At 39.6% G+C, this 19,459-nt stretch overlaps 1 protein-coding gene across 1 annotated transcript in view; it reads right to left on the bottom strand.

Moving 5' to 3' along the window:
* The window catches only part of LOC122980788 (copine-9-like), a 166,977-nt gene that overhangs the window by 18,637 nt on the left and 128,881 nt on the right, over positions 1-19,459 (bottom strand). The window contains exons 16-17 of the mRNA XM_044349128.1: positions 15,661-15,842; positions 7,976-8,103 (exon numbers count right to left, since the gene is read on the bottom strand). Of these exons, the coding sequence (XP_044205063.1) occupies positions 7,976-8,103; positions 15,661-15,842 (310 nt within the window). The remainder of the gene's footprint in view (positions 1-7,975; positions 8,104-15,660; positions 15,843-19,459) is intronic.

Raw genomic sequence — 19,459 nt, forward strand, 5'->3', positions numbered from 1 at the left:
CTCCATCTATTTCCCATTCTCTCTCATCACATACACGTCTACCTTTCTCATCCCCCGCTCTCTCACTCTCTGTCTCTGCAGGATAATGGGGAAATGTATCAACAGGTGAAACAGTGGAACATTGGAACAAATTGTGCTGTTACCTCTCAAACTAAAGTCCGCAAGAGCTGCAATCATCTTGTCTGTCAATTCACTTATCCTTTAGGAGCTATCGCTTTTTTCCCCTTTTATGTGTTCTTTTTCATTATGGGAGTAAGCAAAGCAAGTTAGGAAGACATGCATGTTCATAACACATAATTCTAATGAACAGATCCATGTCACCTGCTTTTATATCTAATGTTACTTGGCACAGTATCACAGGAAGTAATGAGGTCAGCGTAGGATTCAACCTGTTGAGTATGACACCACTGCAACACTAGACAGATGTATCATACATTATCAGGCCAGGATGAGGATTTTTTAAAAACTCAAAGTAATTATATTTGAAGGTTTGAAATATATTTCAAAAATAGATTTGTCAAGCTTTACTGCTAAAGAGGAGAGAGGAGAGCCTTTCTTCAACTTGCATCATATTGTCTTCTCAGTAGAGAATATGATCTTACAGTCTTCTCTGCCGGCATCGGAAACCAGTACAGGTACAAGTAGGAGGAAACACAAGCAGTTTAATCTGTCCTAACACACTTCCTCTGGTCTCAGTGCTGTAGAGGTCTTCATGGGGCCCAACATTTTGGACCTAACATCATTTTCCCAATCTGAGTAAACCTGATCCAAAAAGAGTGTCAATCAAAACAGAGAGACAACAACAATAGAGGCAAGACAGGACACAAACAACCAGATGGCTGATGGAAAGAGCAGCAAGAGCAACATCATTTTACCTTCACAGTTTTCACTCTCCATCTCGCCTCAAAACATTTTCTCCTCTGATGAAGGAGATATGCCACATGATTTCAGCTGATAGCGAATTCCACTTCAATATGACATTCACATATAGACCCGGGACCTGCGGCAATACAAAGGGGCCCTACCCTGCTTGATAAGGCTTAACATAATATGGACTCAGCCAAACTTGAATCTTGGTGAAGACCTCTACAGTGTAGTATCTTTGTCGGCCCTTAAACCCTAACACGTATTCAAATTTTTAAAACTTTGCACGTTGGTAGAGTTTCAGAGTCTCCACAAGTAGCCTCTACAGTACATCACAAAAATAACAATGTCATTTGTAGTGTCACAATTAGAGATCCGAGCATGTTTTAATGGATAGACATTGGATAAAATAAAGCTGATCAAATGTTATCAGTTGTCTGTGCTCAGCCTGAGATCATTATGTGAGTGAGGAACCTCCACTCAGTAACACTGCTGTACAATCCCAACTGGACTGAGTGTTTCTGTAGATCCAACAACTCCAATAGAGTGATGCATCCTCTCTCTAGCTGATCTAAATTTCAGGGTTTGCATTCTTTAGTAATACTTTTATTCTTTTCATATCAATAATTTAAGATTATAAACTTAATAGTTTTCAACTGGAACCTCCAGTATTTGAATCAAGAAGCTAGTGAAAAATAAGGTGTGCCAAATTTACCATTCTGTTCTGACTGGCCAGCTTTATGTATCAGAGTTGTGTTAAGTCACCGCCGATGCAAACACAACATTTCCTGCTTTCCTGCATCAAATTAAAAGCTTTTAAATAACTACATAATGGCAGGCTTTTTTTGTGAAGAATTATGTTTATGTATTCCTCACTAAATTAGCAGAGCTTCGTTACGGACGCTAAAAAATGGTCGACACAACAACATATGGAGATATTTGGAGCTCTTTGTTTGGTGGATCAGTTTGATGAAGAGCTGCAGATGACCAGCACACCTCCAAGAGGTCAACTACTTTGCCCTAACCAACATTAACTAATTTTACTTTGCCCTGCTGTGTAATGGAGTCATGGCTCAGTGTGACTACCCCAAAACAATGGAAAAATGTCATAATGTTAGCAGAGCGGAGCAGTGAACTTGCGCACTATGTGTGGAGCAGATGTCCATATAAAGAAATCTGTCATGAGCTGACATCAGCTCAGGCTGAAAGTTGAAAAAACTGTTGGAAACTTAGCAGTCAGAGCAGTCTGAAGCCGGTGCTTTTTTCTCACAAGGATTACTGCTACATAAGTTTACCTCATTGTTTAACATGTCAGCCACTTTTAACATGTACATCCAACATTGTGACATTACATATATGACTGAAAATAAGGAAAAGCATAATAGGTCCCCTTTAATCAACATTTAGATAAATAAAAGTATTCAGTAAATCAGGATTCAATAGCAGTGGATACACAATATTACAGAACTGGGATTGGGGAAGAGAAAATTGGATCAGGATGTCAAAATGTGCTACAACCATAGAGTGCACACAGAGTCCCTAGAGTCACATGATCGACCTGTACAAAAAGTGTAGATTAATTGACTGTCGCATGCTACACAGTCACGTATTGGCGTCTAATTTATTCTACATCTATAAAGCATTTGGAGAGCAACAGGGCTAGTCATTTGAGTTTTCACACTCGTGTCACATAAATCCAATAATAATAAATCCAACTAATAAATCAACTTTAGACCAACTTTACTCATCTTTAAAATACAGAGACTTGGCTTGAACTCTGTAAACAACAAGAATATATCAAAAATTGATAAGGCTATTGAATTGAACTATGAATATTTTACAACCCATCCATCCATTTTCGGCCGCTGCTTACCCTGTAAGGGGGACATTTCTGCTAAGGCAAGGTTTGTTTTTTCACAACCTTCCCTAATCCTCTGGTGTATCACAGCATGTAGCTGCCACACACAACAAGCTGTGATGTTCCCAGAGGGGCTTCTACAAGATCTGTACCATAAATTAAAGGCTGTGGATTCACACACTTCAAAGACAACAACAACAACAAAAAGCTCAACAGCAACTAAACGTCTAGTTCCACTGGACAAATCATACTCAAAAGGGTCTCACTTTGCTGGCTCTGTGTTCAAATGTGTGTGTTCATGTAGGCTGATTAACTACTCCCAATAAAAACATAATCATGGAATGTCACAGATAAACAGCTAGTCTGCCCACACACACACACACAACATGGCATCAGACAATAACAGCAGAGACAGTGGATGAGACAAAAGATGAACAAAAGAAGCAAGACAATACAATAGATGTAAATACACACTAACTGTTGGAAAGAATCAATGTGTTTTTAATTGGCTGTGATAATATAATTGTTCCACTAAATTAAAGCAAACAGTAAGTTGTGCCCGTGTATATTTATTTATATATGGATTATACCATGCATCATCCTCCTCCCCCTCTCTCCTTGTCTTCATCACTACTCTAAACCTCCCACATGGATGACAACAACAAAGAAGTGGAGGATGAAGAGGTGGATGAGGACTAGTATGAGGAGCAGTGAGAGGGAGTGCTGGATCGAGAGGAGGAATAAGAGAAGGATGGGAGTTTAATTAAGAAGATAGCAGTGAAAAGCAAGAAGGGAGGAAGAAGCAGAGTAGGCGAAGATGCAGGGAGGTTACAAGAAATGGAAAGATTAGAAAGACAAGGATGCGGAGGAGGAAAAGGTGTAAAGGGATAGAAAGTCAGAGGAAGAGGTGAAGGTTTGGAGAGGACGACAAAAAGAAGATAAAAGAGTGAGGGAAGAGTAGTGTATTCTACAGAGTTGAGCTCCGACTCATCCACTGCTGTACCTGGCTGTACCCAGTTGTCCCTGGTTGTCCCTGGCTGTACCTGGATGTAATAAGCGATACCTGGCTGTGCGCAACTTGACCATTGAAATCAAACTTTGCTGGATTCATGACAGCAGTCATTTCAACCTAATGGCAAATGTATTTTATTTTAACTCCAGGCCTGTAGTGAGGGGTAAACCCATCCACCTCCCAAATTCAACACAATTTTGAGTGCTGCTTCATGAACTGTCAGATTTTTAAAATCGAGGATTTTTAGATTTCCAGATTGAAAGAAGGGATGAGGAGAGAGGACATTATCTTTCCCTTTTCTCGCTCTTGAAGATGCGTGTCACCATTGCCTAGCAACCATTGCTTAAGTTGTTGTTTTACACTGTTGCAATGCTAAAACCCAGCCTTTGCTTCGAGATAAAACCAAGGAAGAACGAAAGCTTTCCAGCCTAAAACCAAATTGAAACACTTGAAGATTGGTGAGCTTTTGGTCAGCCGACTGGGGCTATGCATTTTTCAAGGAGACCATGTCCTGAAACATATTCCAAGAAATCATGTGATTCCTGCATTTTGACAAAAAGGAGTCCAGACACACACACCTGCAAGAGAATAAGTTTGCCCTGGCGACCGAGGTTCAGGAGAGATTTGTCCAAAACAGCATTGTTTGCTACAAGCCTGGTGCCAACATAACGGTGGATGAGCAGCTCTTTCCGACAAAAGCAAGGTTGCAGCTTCATCCAGTATATAGCAAGCAAACCCGATAAATTTGGTATAAAGTTTTAGCTCGCTGCTGATGTCGATACCAAATATGTGGTGAACGGTGTGCCATATCTGGGTAAAGACAAGACGCATAGGCCAGGTCAGCAACTAGGAGACAGTATGGTGTTGAAAATGGTTGAGCCTTACCTGGGGAAGGGGAGGAACATCACCACCAAAAGCTTTTTTACTTCCCTTGATCTGGTCAAGGCACAACAGGCCAAGAAAACCAGCCTGGTTGGCACAGTAAATAAGAGCAGACAGGAGCTTCCCCGTGCGTAAAGGAGCAAAGGAGGTGCTGAAAAGTAACAATGCAGCACTAACAGTCTATTAATGCAAAGCAAATAAAAACGTCTGCATTCTCAGCACTCACCACACAGGTGTTGCCGTCACAAGCGGCCATAAGGCTAAAGCAGAGACAGTCACATACTACAACAGAACCAAGGTCAGAGTAGATGTTCTAGATCAAATGGTGAGGAAATTCTTCAGAGAAAGCACCCACACGTAGATGGCCAGTGGCTGTGTTTTATAATATCCTGGACCTGGCCGCAATAAATACTTCAATCCTGTTCAAGAAATGCACCAATGACAGGATGTCACGGGAAGAACTTCATAATGCGACTCGCAAATTAACTTTGCTCCGACCACGAGAGCAAAAGCCACACAGCTGATGGTGCGAGAGCCAGGACCCAGGCAGGAGCAGCAGGCAGGAGAGGAGAAGGCAGTGCCAAGTGTGGAGAAACAAAACATAGGACACTTGTTTCAAATGTCACAACATAGTGTGTGGGAGCTGCACATGGAGGTTAGAGATTACCTGTGTTGACTGTGAGTAATTGATCCACAAGCATCAGTGAAATTGATGTGTGGTTTTGGCCCCAAAACAACCTGATACCTTGTTCAAGTGAGCCCGCTTAGAGGAGAATACTTTCATTATGATTTTATAGCTTGATATTTTCGTTATAATTTTACAGCATGATATCTTTGGCTCACTAAAACAAATATTGGTTTACAAATCAGTTTATTTTCCCACAGTTTAGCTTAGTCAGATTGACTGTTATGTGTTTCATATGTGTCCATAAAGGTTTTTATTATACACCGAAATGCATATTTGTGATGTTTTTATAAGTTATTGTGTCCTAAGATCCCATTTATTCTTAGATTTGATATTGATTATTGAAATTACATGCAAATAATGTATGAATGGTCAGAATGGCCGCTGTGGCCATTCTAGTAGTTACAGAGTTCGGGTAGATTGAGTGCTTGTTAAAGGACAGCCTCAATAAGAAGATTAAAAACACAAGAAAGCTGCTATAAAATGAGTGATAGATCTTTCAATATAGTGACTAACACTACACAATTTATATATCACCATTAAAAAGTGTTCATAGCAATAATCACTAACAGTGACAGTTTCAGTTATGATGAAACACAAAATGCTATTGACTTAACTGAGTCATTCTGGCTTTATGTTTCTATATAAATGCCATTTACAGTCACAATTTACAGTAAAGACCGTTGCTTTCTCTCTGAATGGACGGAGCTCACAGCTACACTTGATTATGCAACCACGATCATGCTTAACTAGGACAGGATATTGTTGCTTCATATGGGGACTAAAAATACAATAACAGGTAATAAGCAGCCAAAATAAGTCAAAGAACTTAACACCAGCTGTACTCCAGAACAAAGTTTCATTGGTGAAATTGAATTTGTTTTTTAAAAGAGCTTTCAGGATGATGTGTGCTGCAGAGTTCAGCAGATAGACAAAGTTTGTTAGCTTGTTCCTTCCTATTCATGTGTTCACTGAAGCACTGACATTGGATGTTCAAAAAAGAATAATTTTTTGCAATAGGTTGCAATTTTGTCACAGACTGAGTTTTCTCTCTTCTAGAATTGAAATACAGAAAACTACGACTGTGTTGGGATAAATGGTTTACTTCTATAATCATCATGATCATCATCATCATCAAAATAATGAAGTGCACTCAACGTGTGATGCATGCTGTTAAATGTAAGACACAGCAGCACTGGTTGCTGTCTTCTCTGGTTCAGCTTTTTTCATGCTCAAAGACAAAAATACAATATTCAGTCTTGTACTTTTAGTCTCCATGAACTATAGAGAAACATGAGAAATATAGTTACATCTTTAGCTGCTAAATGCTCCACTATGTTCATCAGCTAGTCTTTGATTTTATCCATCAGCTGTTTGGTGCAGGGCAGGTAATGTACAGTGGGTTTTTAGAGCTTCAATTGAAAACTGAAACTCAAACAAGGTTGATGATGAACCAAAAACAGTAAATTTGCAGCTGGTAAACCACAACAATGAACTCTAGACACTAAAATTCATCGCAGAGCTGAGGGGTACTGCACAGTCAGGTGATAATTCTCTGTGGGTTCGTCACAACAAACAACACATTATTCACATTACTCATAGTCTTTGATATAAAAAAACATTAATTAGTGCAGTTTAAAAAAAAACCCAAATTCACTTGAGGCTCTTCCTGTCTGCATGCCAAAGTGTCCTTGAGCAAACACTGAACCCCAAGTTGGTCCCAATGGGCATGCCTGCGCTTTGCCACCATTTATTAGCAACCATCCTTTATTCATTAGCGCTGCCATGCCCCAGGCTGTTATTTAAGACTTTGCACTTATTTGAATACTGGCTTTTGTATGAGAATTTACAGTAGTCCCCTGAAATTATATGAGTGTGTATGTGTGTGTTGGGAGTAGACAGAAAAAAAAAAGTTTCCTGAAGAAATTTGCACATGCTTGCTTTAGTTGAAAGACATTGTAATGCATGTCAGAGAGCTTAGACACCTCAGACAGCTCCAAATGTAAGCTCAGTAGAGGTGTCTATTTAACTTACACGACTCCCCCCAAATGAGACAGTTACATCTGAATTGGCTTATCCTCACATATAATAAATTTATCTTAATGAACACTAACAAGCACCTTAGTCAGAAGTTTAAGGGTTCAAACTCTACTATGTTGTTACTTGAAGTCAGACAACCTCAGCTGTCAGTTATAGTACAGACACCTTGTTAATAACTGCAACCAATTAGATTTTTATACGGCGAGTAAGTGGTGATGTAATTCTGTTCCAACCCGATGCAATACACACCCACACATGTTAAATATGGAAAATGTTAAAGAAAGTGTAAACAGCAGTTTCTCAAATACAAGAGGAATGGACGGGATTGAATGACAGACAGTTTCCATGATATGCTTATCACACCTCCTGCTTCCTGCCACCTCAGATATTTTCTATTCGTATCCATGATATGCATACACAAACAGCTGGCGTCCCATGATGGTGACATATGCATATGAAGCATATGGAAATTTGCAGATTTTATGTATGAGAGACATTATGTATGAGTGCGTGTGTGAAATTGTGTGTGTGCACATGCATAATTGTGTGAGTTCGAACACATATAGTACACATTTGTCTGTGTGTGTGTGTGTGTGTGTGTATGTGTGTGTGTGTGTGTGTGCACGTGTCTCACCTAGCCACCTGCTGGATGACAGGGGCAAAGTTGGTTGGGCCGTACAGCTGAACACTTCGCAGGCTCTGGAAGTAAGATTCAAGTACACCTTCGATCCCCACACAGTTTGGGTTTTCTATATTTGAGTTCTGCAAGAGAGAAAACTCAGTCTGTGAGAAAACATTTAACATATTGGAAGGAAACCAATAAAGATTTATTTTTTACTGTATGGGTTTTGTCTTGATACATTTTGCTCATTATCTTTTTGTGACATTTCGTTGACTTTTATACCTTAATGGCCCTAAAATATGAAAAAAGAAAAAGGTTCTGTCTCCAAAGTCTTTCTCAATTTTTTTCTATATGACACCAATCAGAGCTAAGAATGTACACAGAGGGACCGACATTGCTAACGTTAATGCTGCTGTTAGCAAAAATGTATGCAATTATTATAAACTCTAGAAAGTTACTGTGACTACTTCAGAGATGACAGCAATGAAAGCCAAACTTTTAATATGAAGAATTCAGAGAGACACACAGCTTTCTAGCTTCTGGTTGCAACATTTCAGTGACCTGGTGCTAACTCTACCATGCTCATTATTATTATTGTTGTTGTTGCTGTGCTTCTCTATGTCTCTCTCTCTTCCCTCTTTCTATTTCAGCTCAACTGGTCAAGGCAGATGGCCTCCCACCTAGAGTCCGGTTCTGCTTGAGGTTTCTTCCCATTAAAGGGGAGTTTTTCCTTGCTCATGGGGGAATGTTTGGTCTCTGTAAAATAAAGAGTACATAACAGGGCCTATGTCTGTTTATAATCCATGTACTGCTGCAGACATAATAAAGACAGACACATTCAGAGTACAGACACTGATAGTGATGACCCTGCAGCTTGCCCAGGTAAAAAGTACAGAAGTAAATTTGAAGAAGAACTGCTGTGGTCTCTTGCTGCTGTAGCTCATCCACTCAATGTTTAGTGCTTTCAAAGATGTTCTCCTGCACGGCACTGTTGTAATATCTGGTTATTTGCCAGAGCTGCTGGCTGGAGCTACAGTGTTTTGCACCGTTCTCAGTAAAATCTCAGTAGATCAGTGATTTCTGAGACACTCAAACCACCCTGACTGGACACCAACAATCATTCCACTGTCAAACTTATTCCCCATTCTGATGTTTGGTCAAAACAACACCTAGGGATGGGGTTTAATAGTGTTTTATTAAATTAAATTCCAGTATCGAACCTCTTAGCAAATGTTATCAGGTTTCAGATTTAAAATACTTAAATCCTGCAAAATCAGCTTTGCAAATGTTTCTTGACCTCAAAGGATACACACAATGAGTTTTGGTGAGCAACACTGATGTAAACAAAAACTGAATTTATTTACAGGAGAACTCCACAGGGTGCCTTTAATGTTCTCAATCTGTACGTACAACCTGAAAATGAGATGCGCAGCCTTATATATGAAATATTAATTATATGTATCTGACACATTCAGTAAACAGCTGCAGACTGCTGTACTTGCTGTTTCACAACTATGAAGCTGATCAGATTACAATGTCAATGTCACATGAATCAAAGTTTAACTGAGAGATTCTTAAACTGACGGAACACACAGTTCACTGGCGGTGGTACAGTGCTATTACAGAGTGATGTATCTTCTCATAAACTATCTTTGTGTGAATACAGACAGCAGCTGCAGAGAGTACATTGACCAACTTTTTATTTTAGCCGTTACAGGATTAACATTAATAACTACAGCTGATCTAATCTGCCACCACTGACACTGACTGACTGACTTCACTGACTGCCTCTGTCATTTTAACAAGCATCATCAACAGTCAGTGTGTGCTAAAAATAAGAAGTTGCAACCTAAATGTTTCACACACTACTCTTTGCTAGTAAAGAGTGAGGATAAATGATAGGTTTGATAAGAGAATCCTGGGATGTTGCTGATCAGGAGGTGGATCCAAAGTAGAACCCATCCCAACAACACCTGAACCTCTTTACCATGTCTCCATGCTTTTAAGCATTGACTCGCTGCCACACAATTGGTTGTTCAGATATTTGCATTAACAAGCAGCTGTACAGGTGCACCTAATGGATTGGCCATTGAGTGTGTATGATGATTTTCACTGCAGACATTTTGACTTGTTGCAGTAGGAAAAGCACAGGTGTTACTGATAACATAAATTATGGCTCTGTCCTCTTCAAGTGTCCCAGACAGACAAATATCTCCATCGCTAGAGCCACATCTCTGACATGCTCGTATGCAGAATAAAACACAGCCGATATTTTTCACATAACTGTCCACAGAACACGTGCTTTGAATTCCGACAATTGGATTTTCACATGACACCTCTGTATCTGATAGAAGTCACACTTGTCTGAATCACTCTTGCGCTTTGTTCTGCCTGAACTCGTCAGCTCTTACGCCTGTATGATTTAGACAAGCATGTGTCAAACCTGTGAGAAGCTCCTTCATCTTTTCCTCTAGTGGAAAGAAAGATAAACTGCGAGATGAGAAAGATCACATTTCTCAGGTTAAAAACTGAAGAATAATTGACATCTTAACCCTCGTGTTTCTGAAAAATCCCCTGACACACAAGTAGTGTCTTCACTTTCTTTGTCCCTCCTTGAAATACTGTCCCTGTGTCACTGTTATAAATGTGCAGTTCATCACGGTTCATCACAGCCGTTCCTCATCACTGCTTTGAAAAGCTGTTTGCTTGTTTGGAGACACACTTCAGTCTCTCTTCTTTAAAAATAAAGAAATCTCCTTGATCCGAATGAATATTCTTGTGTTTTTGTACCTCCTAGATAGTTTCTAACGTATTATCTTAATATGTTGAAGTTGAAGCTGGTGTGGAAATCTGACTGAAAGACAATGGGCCTCATGCAAGAACATTTTCCTCTTTATATCAAAAACTTCTCATTTTTCTGTGAGGCTTACTTGTGTACAAGTGTTCCAAGTCAGATTCAGCAAACCTTTATAACTGCACAAACTTGTAAATAGCTTGTTTCAACTTGACTGCCACCTGCACACAAGTATGTAAATGAAGTTAGAGGCCAAAATTCCAAAGTACGAGGAAATTGATGAATGTCTCTTAAATCATTCGTATGTACCATTTGACGGTGAATCTGTTTGTACGGTTGCTTCTTGCACGAGGCCTGTTGTGAGCTGTGGAGATATGAACAAAACTGATGTTTGTCCATTGGTTTCAGCTGGTGTCTGTTTCACATTAATGAAGAACTACAGAGGTTATTGTCAGGAAGACTAAAAGTCCAACAATGTGTCCCACTTCTGTATGGAGTGTACTGTACTATGGAGTACACACTATCTCTTTTCCACGACAGGAATTTAACACCTATAACCTGGAGCTTCCCCTAACCCGAATTTGTAAGAATCTGTAAGGTCTAGGTTTTAAACCAGAACATTTCAGATATATGTCACTGAAAAGGCAAAACCTCATGTGAGTGGCGCTGATATAGATTTTCTTTTACATTTAAATGTCAGTATTGTTCACCCTTGTATTGTGCTAGTAAGGGGCAGGTACCTTTTGCATTTGTGGGTCAAATTTGACCATTTTTTAAAATTCACCACAAAACACTCAAAAAACTATTCTTTTTACCCAATATACTGTTTTACATCATAATTAACTTGTTATCAATTCATAACCACAAAATCTAAATTTTTATTATTTTGTGGTCCAATGGCTACATGTCCCTTGCTGGTGAAAATCTCATCAAACCAAATCATCAAATCATCAAAAATAGGGTAAAATCTGAACCACACAGAACATTGGTTTTTATTAGTATGGCAAGCAGCAATTAACTGGATAATATTTATGAAATATTTATGTGAAATAGGGTAAAATCTGACCCACAGAGAACATTGTTTTTTAATAGTATGGCATGCAGCAATTAACTGGATAATATTTATGAAATATTTTAACTTGAAATGGGTCAAATTTGACCCAAACACGGTAGGAGGGTTAAATCATTAGAAGAGCTCTACCTGCAGTAGAAGTTTCATAAAACAGATCAGAACTGAACATGCCAGGCTGCTCCTCGATTCTTTCCTGAATCTGATGATGGAGATTTGACAGTGAGGAATCTGGTCAAGAACTGACTGCTGGATACGATGTGATTATTTCTGAGGATTGTTTTTCTTCAAGAGAAAATAAAATATAGCCATGTAGTGTTTGGTTGTGCTGTTCCACTGCTAGTAGAAAAAAATGCTTCTTACATGATATTGAAAATGCTACTGAAACATTACTGGGGATTGTAATTAAGATAGTAATATACTCCCAAACACTACACACAATCTACAGTTTATACTAACAAGTGCATAACAAGGCAGCTAAACACACATGAGATATTCTGAATCAGAATATCGTCTGTACACTGAAACAAACTTCCTATCTAAAGGTTCCTGGCGGCTCTGTTATGATAAAGGCTGATTTTGTTTGCATAGTATCACTCATATTCATACTGTAGAGAAGCATCTCTGTGCTGATAGGAGTAGAATCATCCAACATGGATTTGCCACAGCGTTTGCAGAAGACCAAATGATAGCGACACATTATTAAAATACTGGATACTGATGTTTATTTTGCAATGACCTGAAGATGACAGAATGACAGAAGCTGAGAACAGCTAATCATCTTCTCTTTTTTCTCCTTCAGGTTCACACACACACACACACACACACACACACACACACACACACACACATTGTCCTGGGTCACTACATAGATCACTACATAGACTTACATTAATTTCCTGGAGACTTACCATAACCATTACTTGCCTAACCCTAATCACTGACCCAAAAATCTGCTTTTTCCAAATTGGGGACATGGCTTTTGTCCCCAATTGGACAAGCTGTCCCCAATTAACTGGTCTTTAGTTTGTAAAAAAGTTTTAAAAAGTCGTCTATGACAGACCCCCCCCCACACACACAAACACACACACACACAGGCACATACACACACACACCCTCTGGGCTTTTCCTCAATCTCCCTCCAAGAATACTTTTTAATTATTTCCTCTGAGACTGAAGTTTTTGTTTAATAATATGTATTTCTTTAAAGTATCAAAAACAGATTCAGAAGACGGTGTTAATTAAGCTCTAACACAGAGGGGCTATGCAGTGTCAAATAATGCTCCTGAAAGACAAATATTTTATCTAATGTCCTTGTGAAGGCTTCAAGGTACACTGACTCTTCATTTATTGTGAATGTGAGCTATATAAAATGCCATAGTCTCATATGTTCGTTATTAGGAGATAATATATACAAGAGTTGTTGGTTAATTAGTTATTCTGACCCTAATATGAACATGGGATGTGTCTAATTAATGGAGCCAGCCTCACTTTCTCATTTCAAATATAAACATTATATCTGCACAAGTTATTATCTTACTGTACTCATGATTTGTCCTATGTGAGCCATACATCATGAGACAAAACACTAAACCTTTACATTTGATGAACTCTAGATTGCTCAATGTGCTTCTAGCAATTTCCAAACAATACATTCATAATTAAAGTTGCCTTAGCATGGCGCAGCGCAGGGATTTGTCACGCTGAGGTGAACTCTAATTGAGAAAGCTGATGGAGCCGTCGCTCACGTGGAAAAGAGGAAAGTTACACAAAGTGATGACTCCAGACAAGCCAGATGCTGATGGTCTCGTCCACCACTGACTTCTGACTGGGAGGGGGCCCGGAGGATCATGGGATTTGACAAACATGATTGAAAATGACAGTTTCAGGTCAGAGAAACTTGGATAAGAAATGTCTCTAATGAAAGATCTGAGGCGTGTCATTGAGGTGTTTACACCCTTATAAAAACATCTGGCTGCATCACCATCTTCTTAAAAAAAAATCAATTTAATTTAATCTTATCCTGCAGCCTTGGAACAGCAAATACATATCAAACTCTCCTCTTTTTATCTTCTCTCTTCACTTTTCTCTTGTTTCTTCTTAAGTAACTGTCCAGGGAGGCAGTTGTTTGGAATCCAAGGGTAAATCATTATTTTTTCATTTTGCTGCTCTGGTAATTGCTATTGTTGCCTTCCTATTGACTGGCAATGCTAAGCTAAGCAGTGCACCATCAAAATGTCTGTGTGTCTGCTCTCTATTCTTTCTCCACCACTCCATCAAACAGAAGAACTTCTATTCTCTCTGCGTGCAGCATGATTCACAGTGTTTTCTTCCTCCCACCTTTTGTTCCTTTCCTCTGCCTCAGTCATCCACTTCACAACACTACTCCACAGTGCTTACAGCTTGTGGGATTGTGCAACCTTTCCTTTCATTGACTTAACAAGCTGTGCTCAGCTGAATTGGTGCATGTTGTTCGGTACATTGCAAGGCGTACTTTCACAAAGCTAAATTGGGTTAGACAGGCAGAGCATCTTGCTAATTTGAATCAGTAACATGAACAAACCTAAATAACAAATTTGAGCTAGTTGTGCATGTTAATGAGTGCGTTTACATGCGCACAAGTATCCTGCTTTTGATCTTATTCTGGATATGGCATGACTCTAACAGTATCCAGGTTTCTGATCCTCTCTGTCCAATTGTTGCCACTTGTTCCTCAACATCTCAGCAACATCTCTTATTTCTCTACCAACAGAGAATGTTAAGAAACCAGAATCAAGCACTTATTTGCCACAGTATCCTGGTTTCTATTGGAGTACTTGGTAGCAATTACGTCCTGCAGAGACTGCAGGGCAGGTCTGGACTTCGTCCGGTAGAATCCTTTTAAAGTTCATACTAGCTAGCCATTTATCTCCTTACAAAGTGCATTATGTTGCAGCATGTTATGCAATAACAATAACAATAATATGTAATAATAATGATATTTACAGTCTGTTCACTCAGCTGTATTTGATAACAACAGCTGTGGGCAAAGTTAAAGGATAATTCCGATTAATTACAACTTGGATCTTATTTTTGTAGTTTTGGCCATAATTCGCTTTTGTAATAAAAGGGAATGTGGTGACATCACAACAACAAAGTTAGACAGGGCAATAAATGTGCAGTCAAACAATCAGACAGGTTGTAATTAAGCTGACAGTTTATCAAATGATCCAAACTTCTGCATTTGGAGTAAAACTGAAAGTGAGCCTGCCTGAAATGTCATTACTAATCTCTTATTGCATAGGAAAAACTGTGTGTGTGTATGTGTGTGTGTGTGTTCAACTACAGTAAATAGTGATTTTAATATTTATCACTAATAGATTTGATAGTCGAAACTACAAAAATAAGATCTGGCTTGTCATTTCGCTTATATCCAATTCATCTCCAGCTAATCCAAACTAAAGGTGGTGTTAGAGTTTTTTTTTGTTTGTTTTGCTTGATGCTCCTTTTGCCTTGACAGAATATTTGATTGCATTTTTATTTGCCCAGTCAACCTTGAAGAAAGTCCAAAAAGGAAGTGGGCTCCACATGGGTGGCCAGCAAGACGTTACATCCGACAGATGGACACATTTCACATCCTGGCAGTGATTTAATCAGAGCTGACACATGTGAGCCATAAATAAAACCTTACACAAAAAACAAAGTCAAGTTGGCAAACTTTCTAAGCTATTGCAAAAACATGCTGAACATGCAAAAACAGAACTAAAGTTAACTAAAGTCTCTGTTAGTCAGTATTCACACAGAGACAACAAAACTACTCTCCTTTCTCTCTGTCTCTCCATCAGTGTCTCTTACCAGTGGGAAGGCATGGGAGATCTTGCCGTCGGGGGGAAGTTTGGCTCCAAAGCCGTAGGCTGGGAAGAGTTTGTCACTGTCGTAGTCCTGGATGATCTCCCCCACAGCCTTCAGCGCCATGGCGTACGCATTCATCTGGTAGGGACTCATGTAGTGCAGAGAGGTGGGCTGCGAGGGGTTACCTGGAGAGAAAACACCATCAGACACAAACACACACACACACACACATACAATTCAAAGAAGGATTTTAAAAAGCTAGATAGGTTATGAAGCATGCAGCAACACTGACATAACCAAGCACTTTTTAGCAGGGCTTGGCAAGTAATGGAAAAGTAACCAAAACTGACATTATGACTTTCTAACTGACCTAATTTCAGTCACATTGATATGTGCGATACATTTATTCCATCGTACAGGCTGTCGCCGACTGCTTTAATCCACCTAAAAGTACAACAACCAATTTAACCCTATAAGCCTGAGTGCACAACCAGTTAGAGTTTGCTGTGTGGGCTCCAGTCTAACTCGGATAGAAAAAAATGACTCAGATGTAAATGTCAGAGATGTCCACTGAGTGTGTGTGCAGATGAGAAAGAGCCGATACAGAAAAAAAGAGGCCATGTTGGTTGTATAAGTACACTTAGGTATCAGTGTATCCGGGACAAAACAAATCTAAATGTAAATACTTTTGCAAAATAGTGGAGACAGAGAGATGGTATAGTTGCATCCCAGGATAGTGGCAGTTGTTGCCAATGAGATGGCTGTCGGAGCGGACTCACTGTAGCAGTAAACCATGAATATATGTGAATGTTCAGTATCAGCTACAGCTTGTCAGAAAATAAACGCTACAGCTCCTCAAGAACCAAACAGAGTTCCTGATTTTTGTTTACCAGCAGCTGAGATGCTGTGAAGTGACAGGAGTTAACCCTGAGGTCAGCTATGACTTCAGCCCTGGAGCAGTGAAGCATTCCTGACCACAGTCTGAAGCCTGACACACGTTGTTTAAAGTGTTTGTTACAATAAAATCACTCCAACCCCTAAAACAGTGGTGGGCAACTTTTTTTCCCAGAGGGCCATACTGACTTAGATAAAATAAGTAAAGTGTCACTCATTGGACAATTGATTTGAAACACGAAGCTGAATTATGTTAAACTATATGAATTTGGTAGACATGACAGATTGCTTTACAATAGGATATTTGCCAGCCCTGGGTTCTTGTTTCAAAAAACAAGAACTTGCTGCTAGAAAATGTTGACTTTTTTTTTTTTTTTTTTTACATCTGTAGGCTATGTCGATCTGGTCTGATCTGATCAATTTTTAAATTAGCCTACATGTCACTGATGAAACACATTGAATTATGTTATAAATATAGACTCAAGGCAGACTGTTTTACAGTTATCAAAATTTAATATTTACCATTAGAGTATATACCTGCATCAATGAATGAAGAAAATATTAATATTCACAGACACTCATTATGAATAAATACAAGGTCATACTCATGAATATATACATGGATTCACTTTACTCAAATCTCAGTTACTTGTGTAACTGTAACTAACCAATGAATTATAACTGTAAAATATTTGACACTGTGTATTATGAAAAGCATATTTTGTTCGCACACATAAGTGGAGCCAAACAAAATAAGCATCCTCTGTGCCTGCCTGCGCATGTTCCGAAACTGTGGTTCCTTCAGTGAGCCACAGAAGTTGTCCAGTGTGGATGGAGTGAACTTTTGATTGAGAGCCTGGTCCCACTGGATGTCAATTAGTTCAAGTTGCACATCCTGGGGTGCTTTCTTGCAGTCAAATGAAAAGAGAGAGGACACCAGCTCTAGTTCTTGTTCAGTCTTAGCAAAGTCGGAGAAAGGCCAGTTGAACTCGGTGTGGAGGTCTATGAGAGTTGAGGTGTATCTGTCGGTGTGGCAGGGTGGCACATCCATGGTAGCCAGTGTTGGGAAATGTATGAAGCACTTGTTGGCTTTGAGCGCTCGCATGTATGAAGACAACTCATGCATGAACATATTCTTCCCCTGCAACTTCAGATTAAGGTTGTTCAGATGGCCCATTAAATCCACCTCAAATGCCAAGTCAAACACTACTTCTCGTTTGCTGAGCAGCGGTGCCCTATCCAGCTCTCATTATACATCCATGGGTGACAATGTTGATTTCATAATTTAACCATGGCGTAACCCTAGATTCATGAGTATAGGCATGGCTGTAGCCATTGCTATTTCACAGTATGTTTTTAGTTCATCAAAGTTAATTGTAACATTTTGGTCGCCTAAAAAAGTCTTGTTCAGCATTTGGTTGTACTAAAAGACCCTCTAAAGAGTCAGTTTTTCTGGTAAGTACATTTTGTTTTAAAGGTTCTGTATGTAGGAATCAGAAATTTCTACTCATTGGTGACATCTGTGGCCGTTAAAAGAGGTGCAGTCAACATCCTGGTGCTTGCGGCGTGAGACTATTGCAGGTGATGTCTTTTTCCTGGCTTACACTTCTCATAATTACATAATTAACGTTGTGTCGTGCACCGTGTTTCAGCAAAGCATCTCAATCACCACCCTAACCACCACCTAATATCTGCATGGTGTTTCCAGTCAGATTGCACCATTTCTGTTGTGTTGTTGTGTCGTTATTCTAGTTGTTGGTTGACATTAGCGAGGGAGAGGCAAGGCACTTGGGAGCACGCAAAAACGTCGCTTCCGTTAGACTTTCAGGCCCCGGTCCTTCACATAGAAATCAGCTCACAGGCTGTTACAGACAACCAAGAAAGTTGGGGAGGGTCTCATTTTTTATGTTACATTACAACCCGTTCACTCATTGGCAATAAAAAAACATTAATACATGTAAATTGCTCCATAATTCTACATATAGAACCTTTAATGGCTTTAGGCCTATTTTTCACTTGTGAAAATTAGCTTTAGCATTAGCATTATCACAGTTAACCATAGACCATAAATACACTATGCTAACCAAGCTAGCAGCAAGCGCTAGGATTAGCTCCACGCTCTCGTCCAAATATGGTCACTTCTGGCTCCAAAATTCCAAGATGGTGATGGTCAAATCCAAGATGGCGACTTGGGTCAAATTGCTAAACTTGAGGCTTCAAAACGGCAGTCCACAAACCAAATGGTGACGTCACAGTGACTACGTCCATATTTTATTACGGTCTATGCACGTGACATGATCAAGTTGCAACACAGTTTTACACAGGGATTCCTGGTGAATGATGCAGTGTAGGCAGATCAAATCTGAGTTGGGGTTGTCCTCTTTTGCTCGGCCCTATTTCCTCCACAGGACCCCGATGTTCTTCCTGGTGAGGTCCGGAGATCCATCAGTGGTCACATTCAGCAATTTAGTCCATGGCAGGTTTAGTCTCTCCAAACATCCTGACACCCTGTCACAGAGGTCCAATTCCCTTGTCCCGCGCATCGACTCCCTGCCAAGAAATTCCTCTGCCCTTTTTGATAATTCAGCTTACAACTCTTTATCAATCACTTCCACACGATGAGTTACTATGCGACCAGATAGACTTCTGTTTTTCGAACTGAGCTTTGTTGTCAGGACACAGTATGCTAACTGCCTCTACCATGCAGTCATTCAAAAATTCACCATCAGAGAAAGGTCTGCTCTGTTTCGCAGGCTTGTGTGACAGCATGTAGCTAACTTTCATTGCCGATTCTTGGATGGTCGACTGCTTTGTAAAAATATTCTGCCTGGCGATTAAGTTGGAAGAAAATTTCAGGGTTTTTTCTTCTCATTCCAATGATGACATGTTTGTGGCATAGCTGGCATGC

Source organism: Thunnus albacares, chromosome 4, assembly GCF_914725855.1.
Source record: "Thunnus albacares chromosome 4, fThuAlb1.1, whole genome shotgun sequence".
In the NCBI taxonomy this organism is placed as follows: Eukaryota; Metazoa; Chordata; class Actinopteri; order Scombriformes; family Scombridae; genus Thunnus; species Thunnus albacares.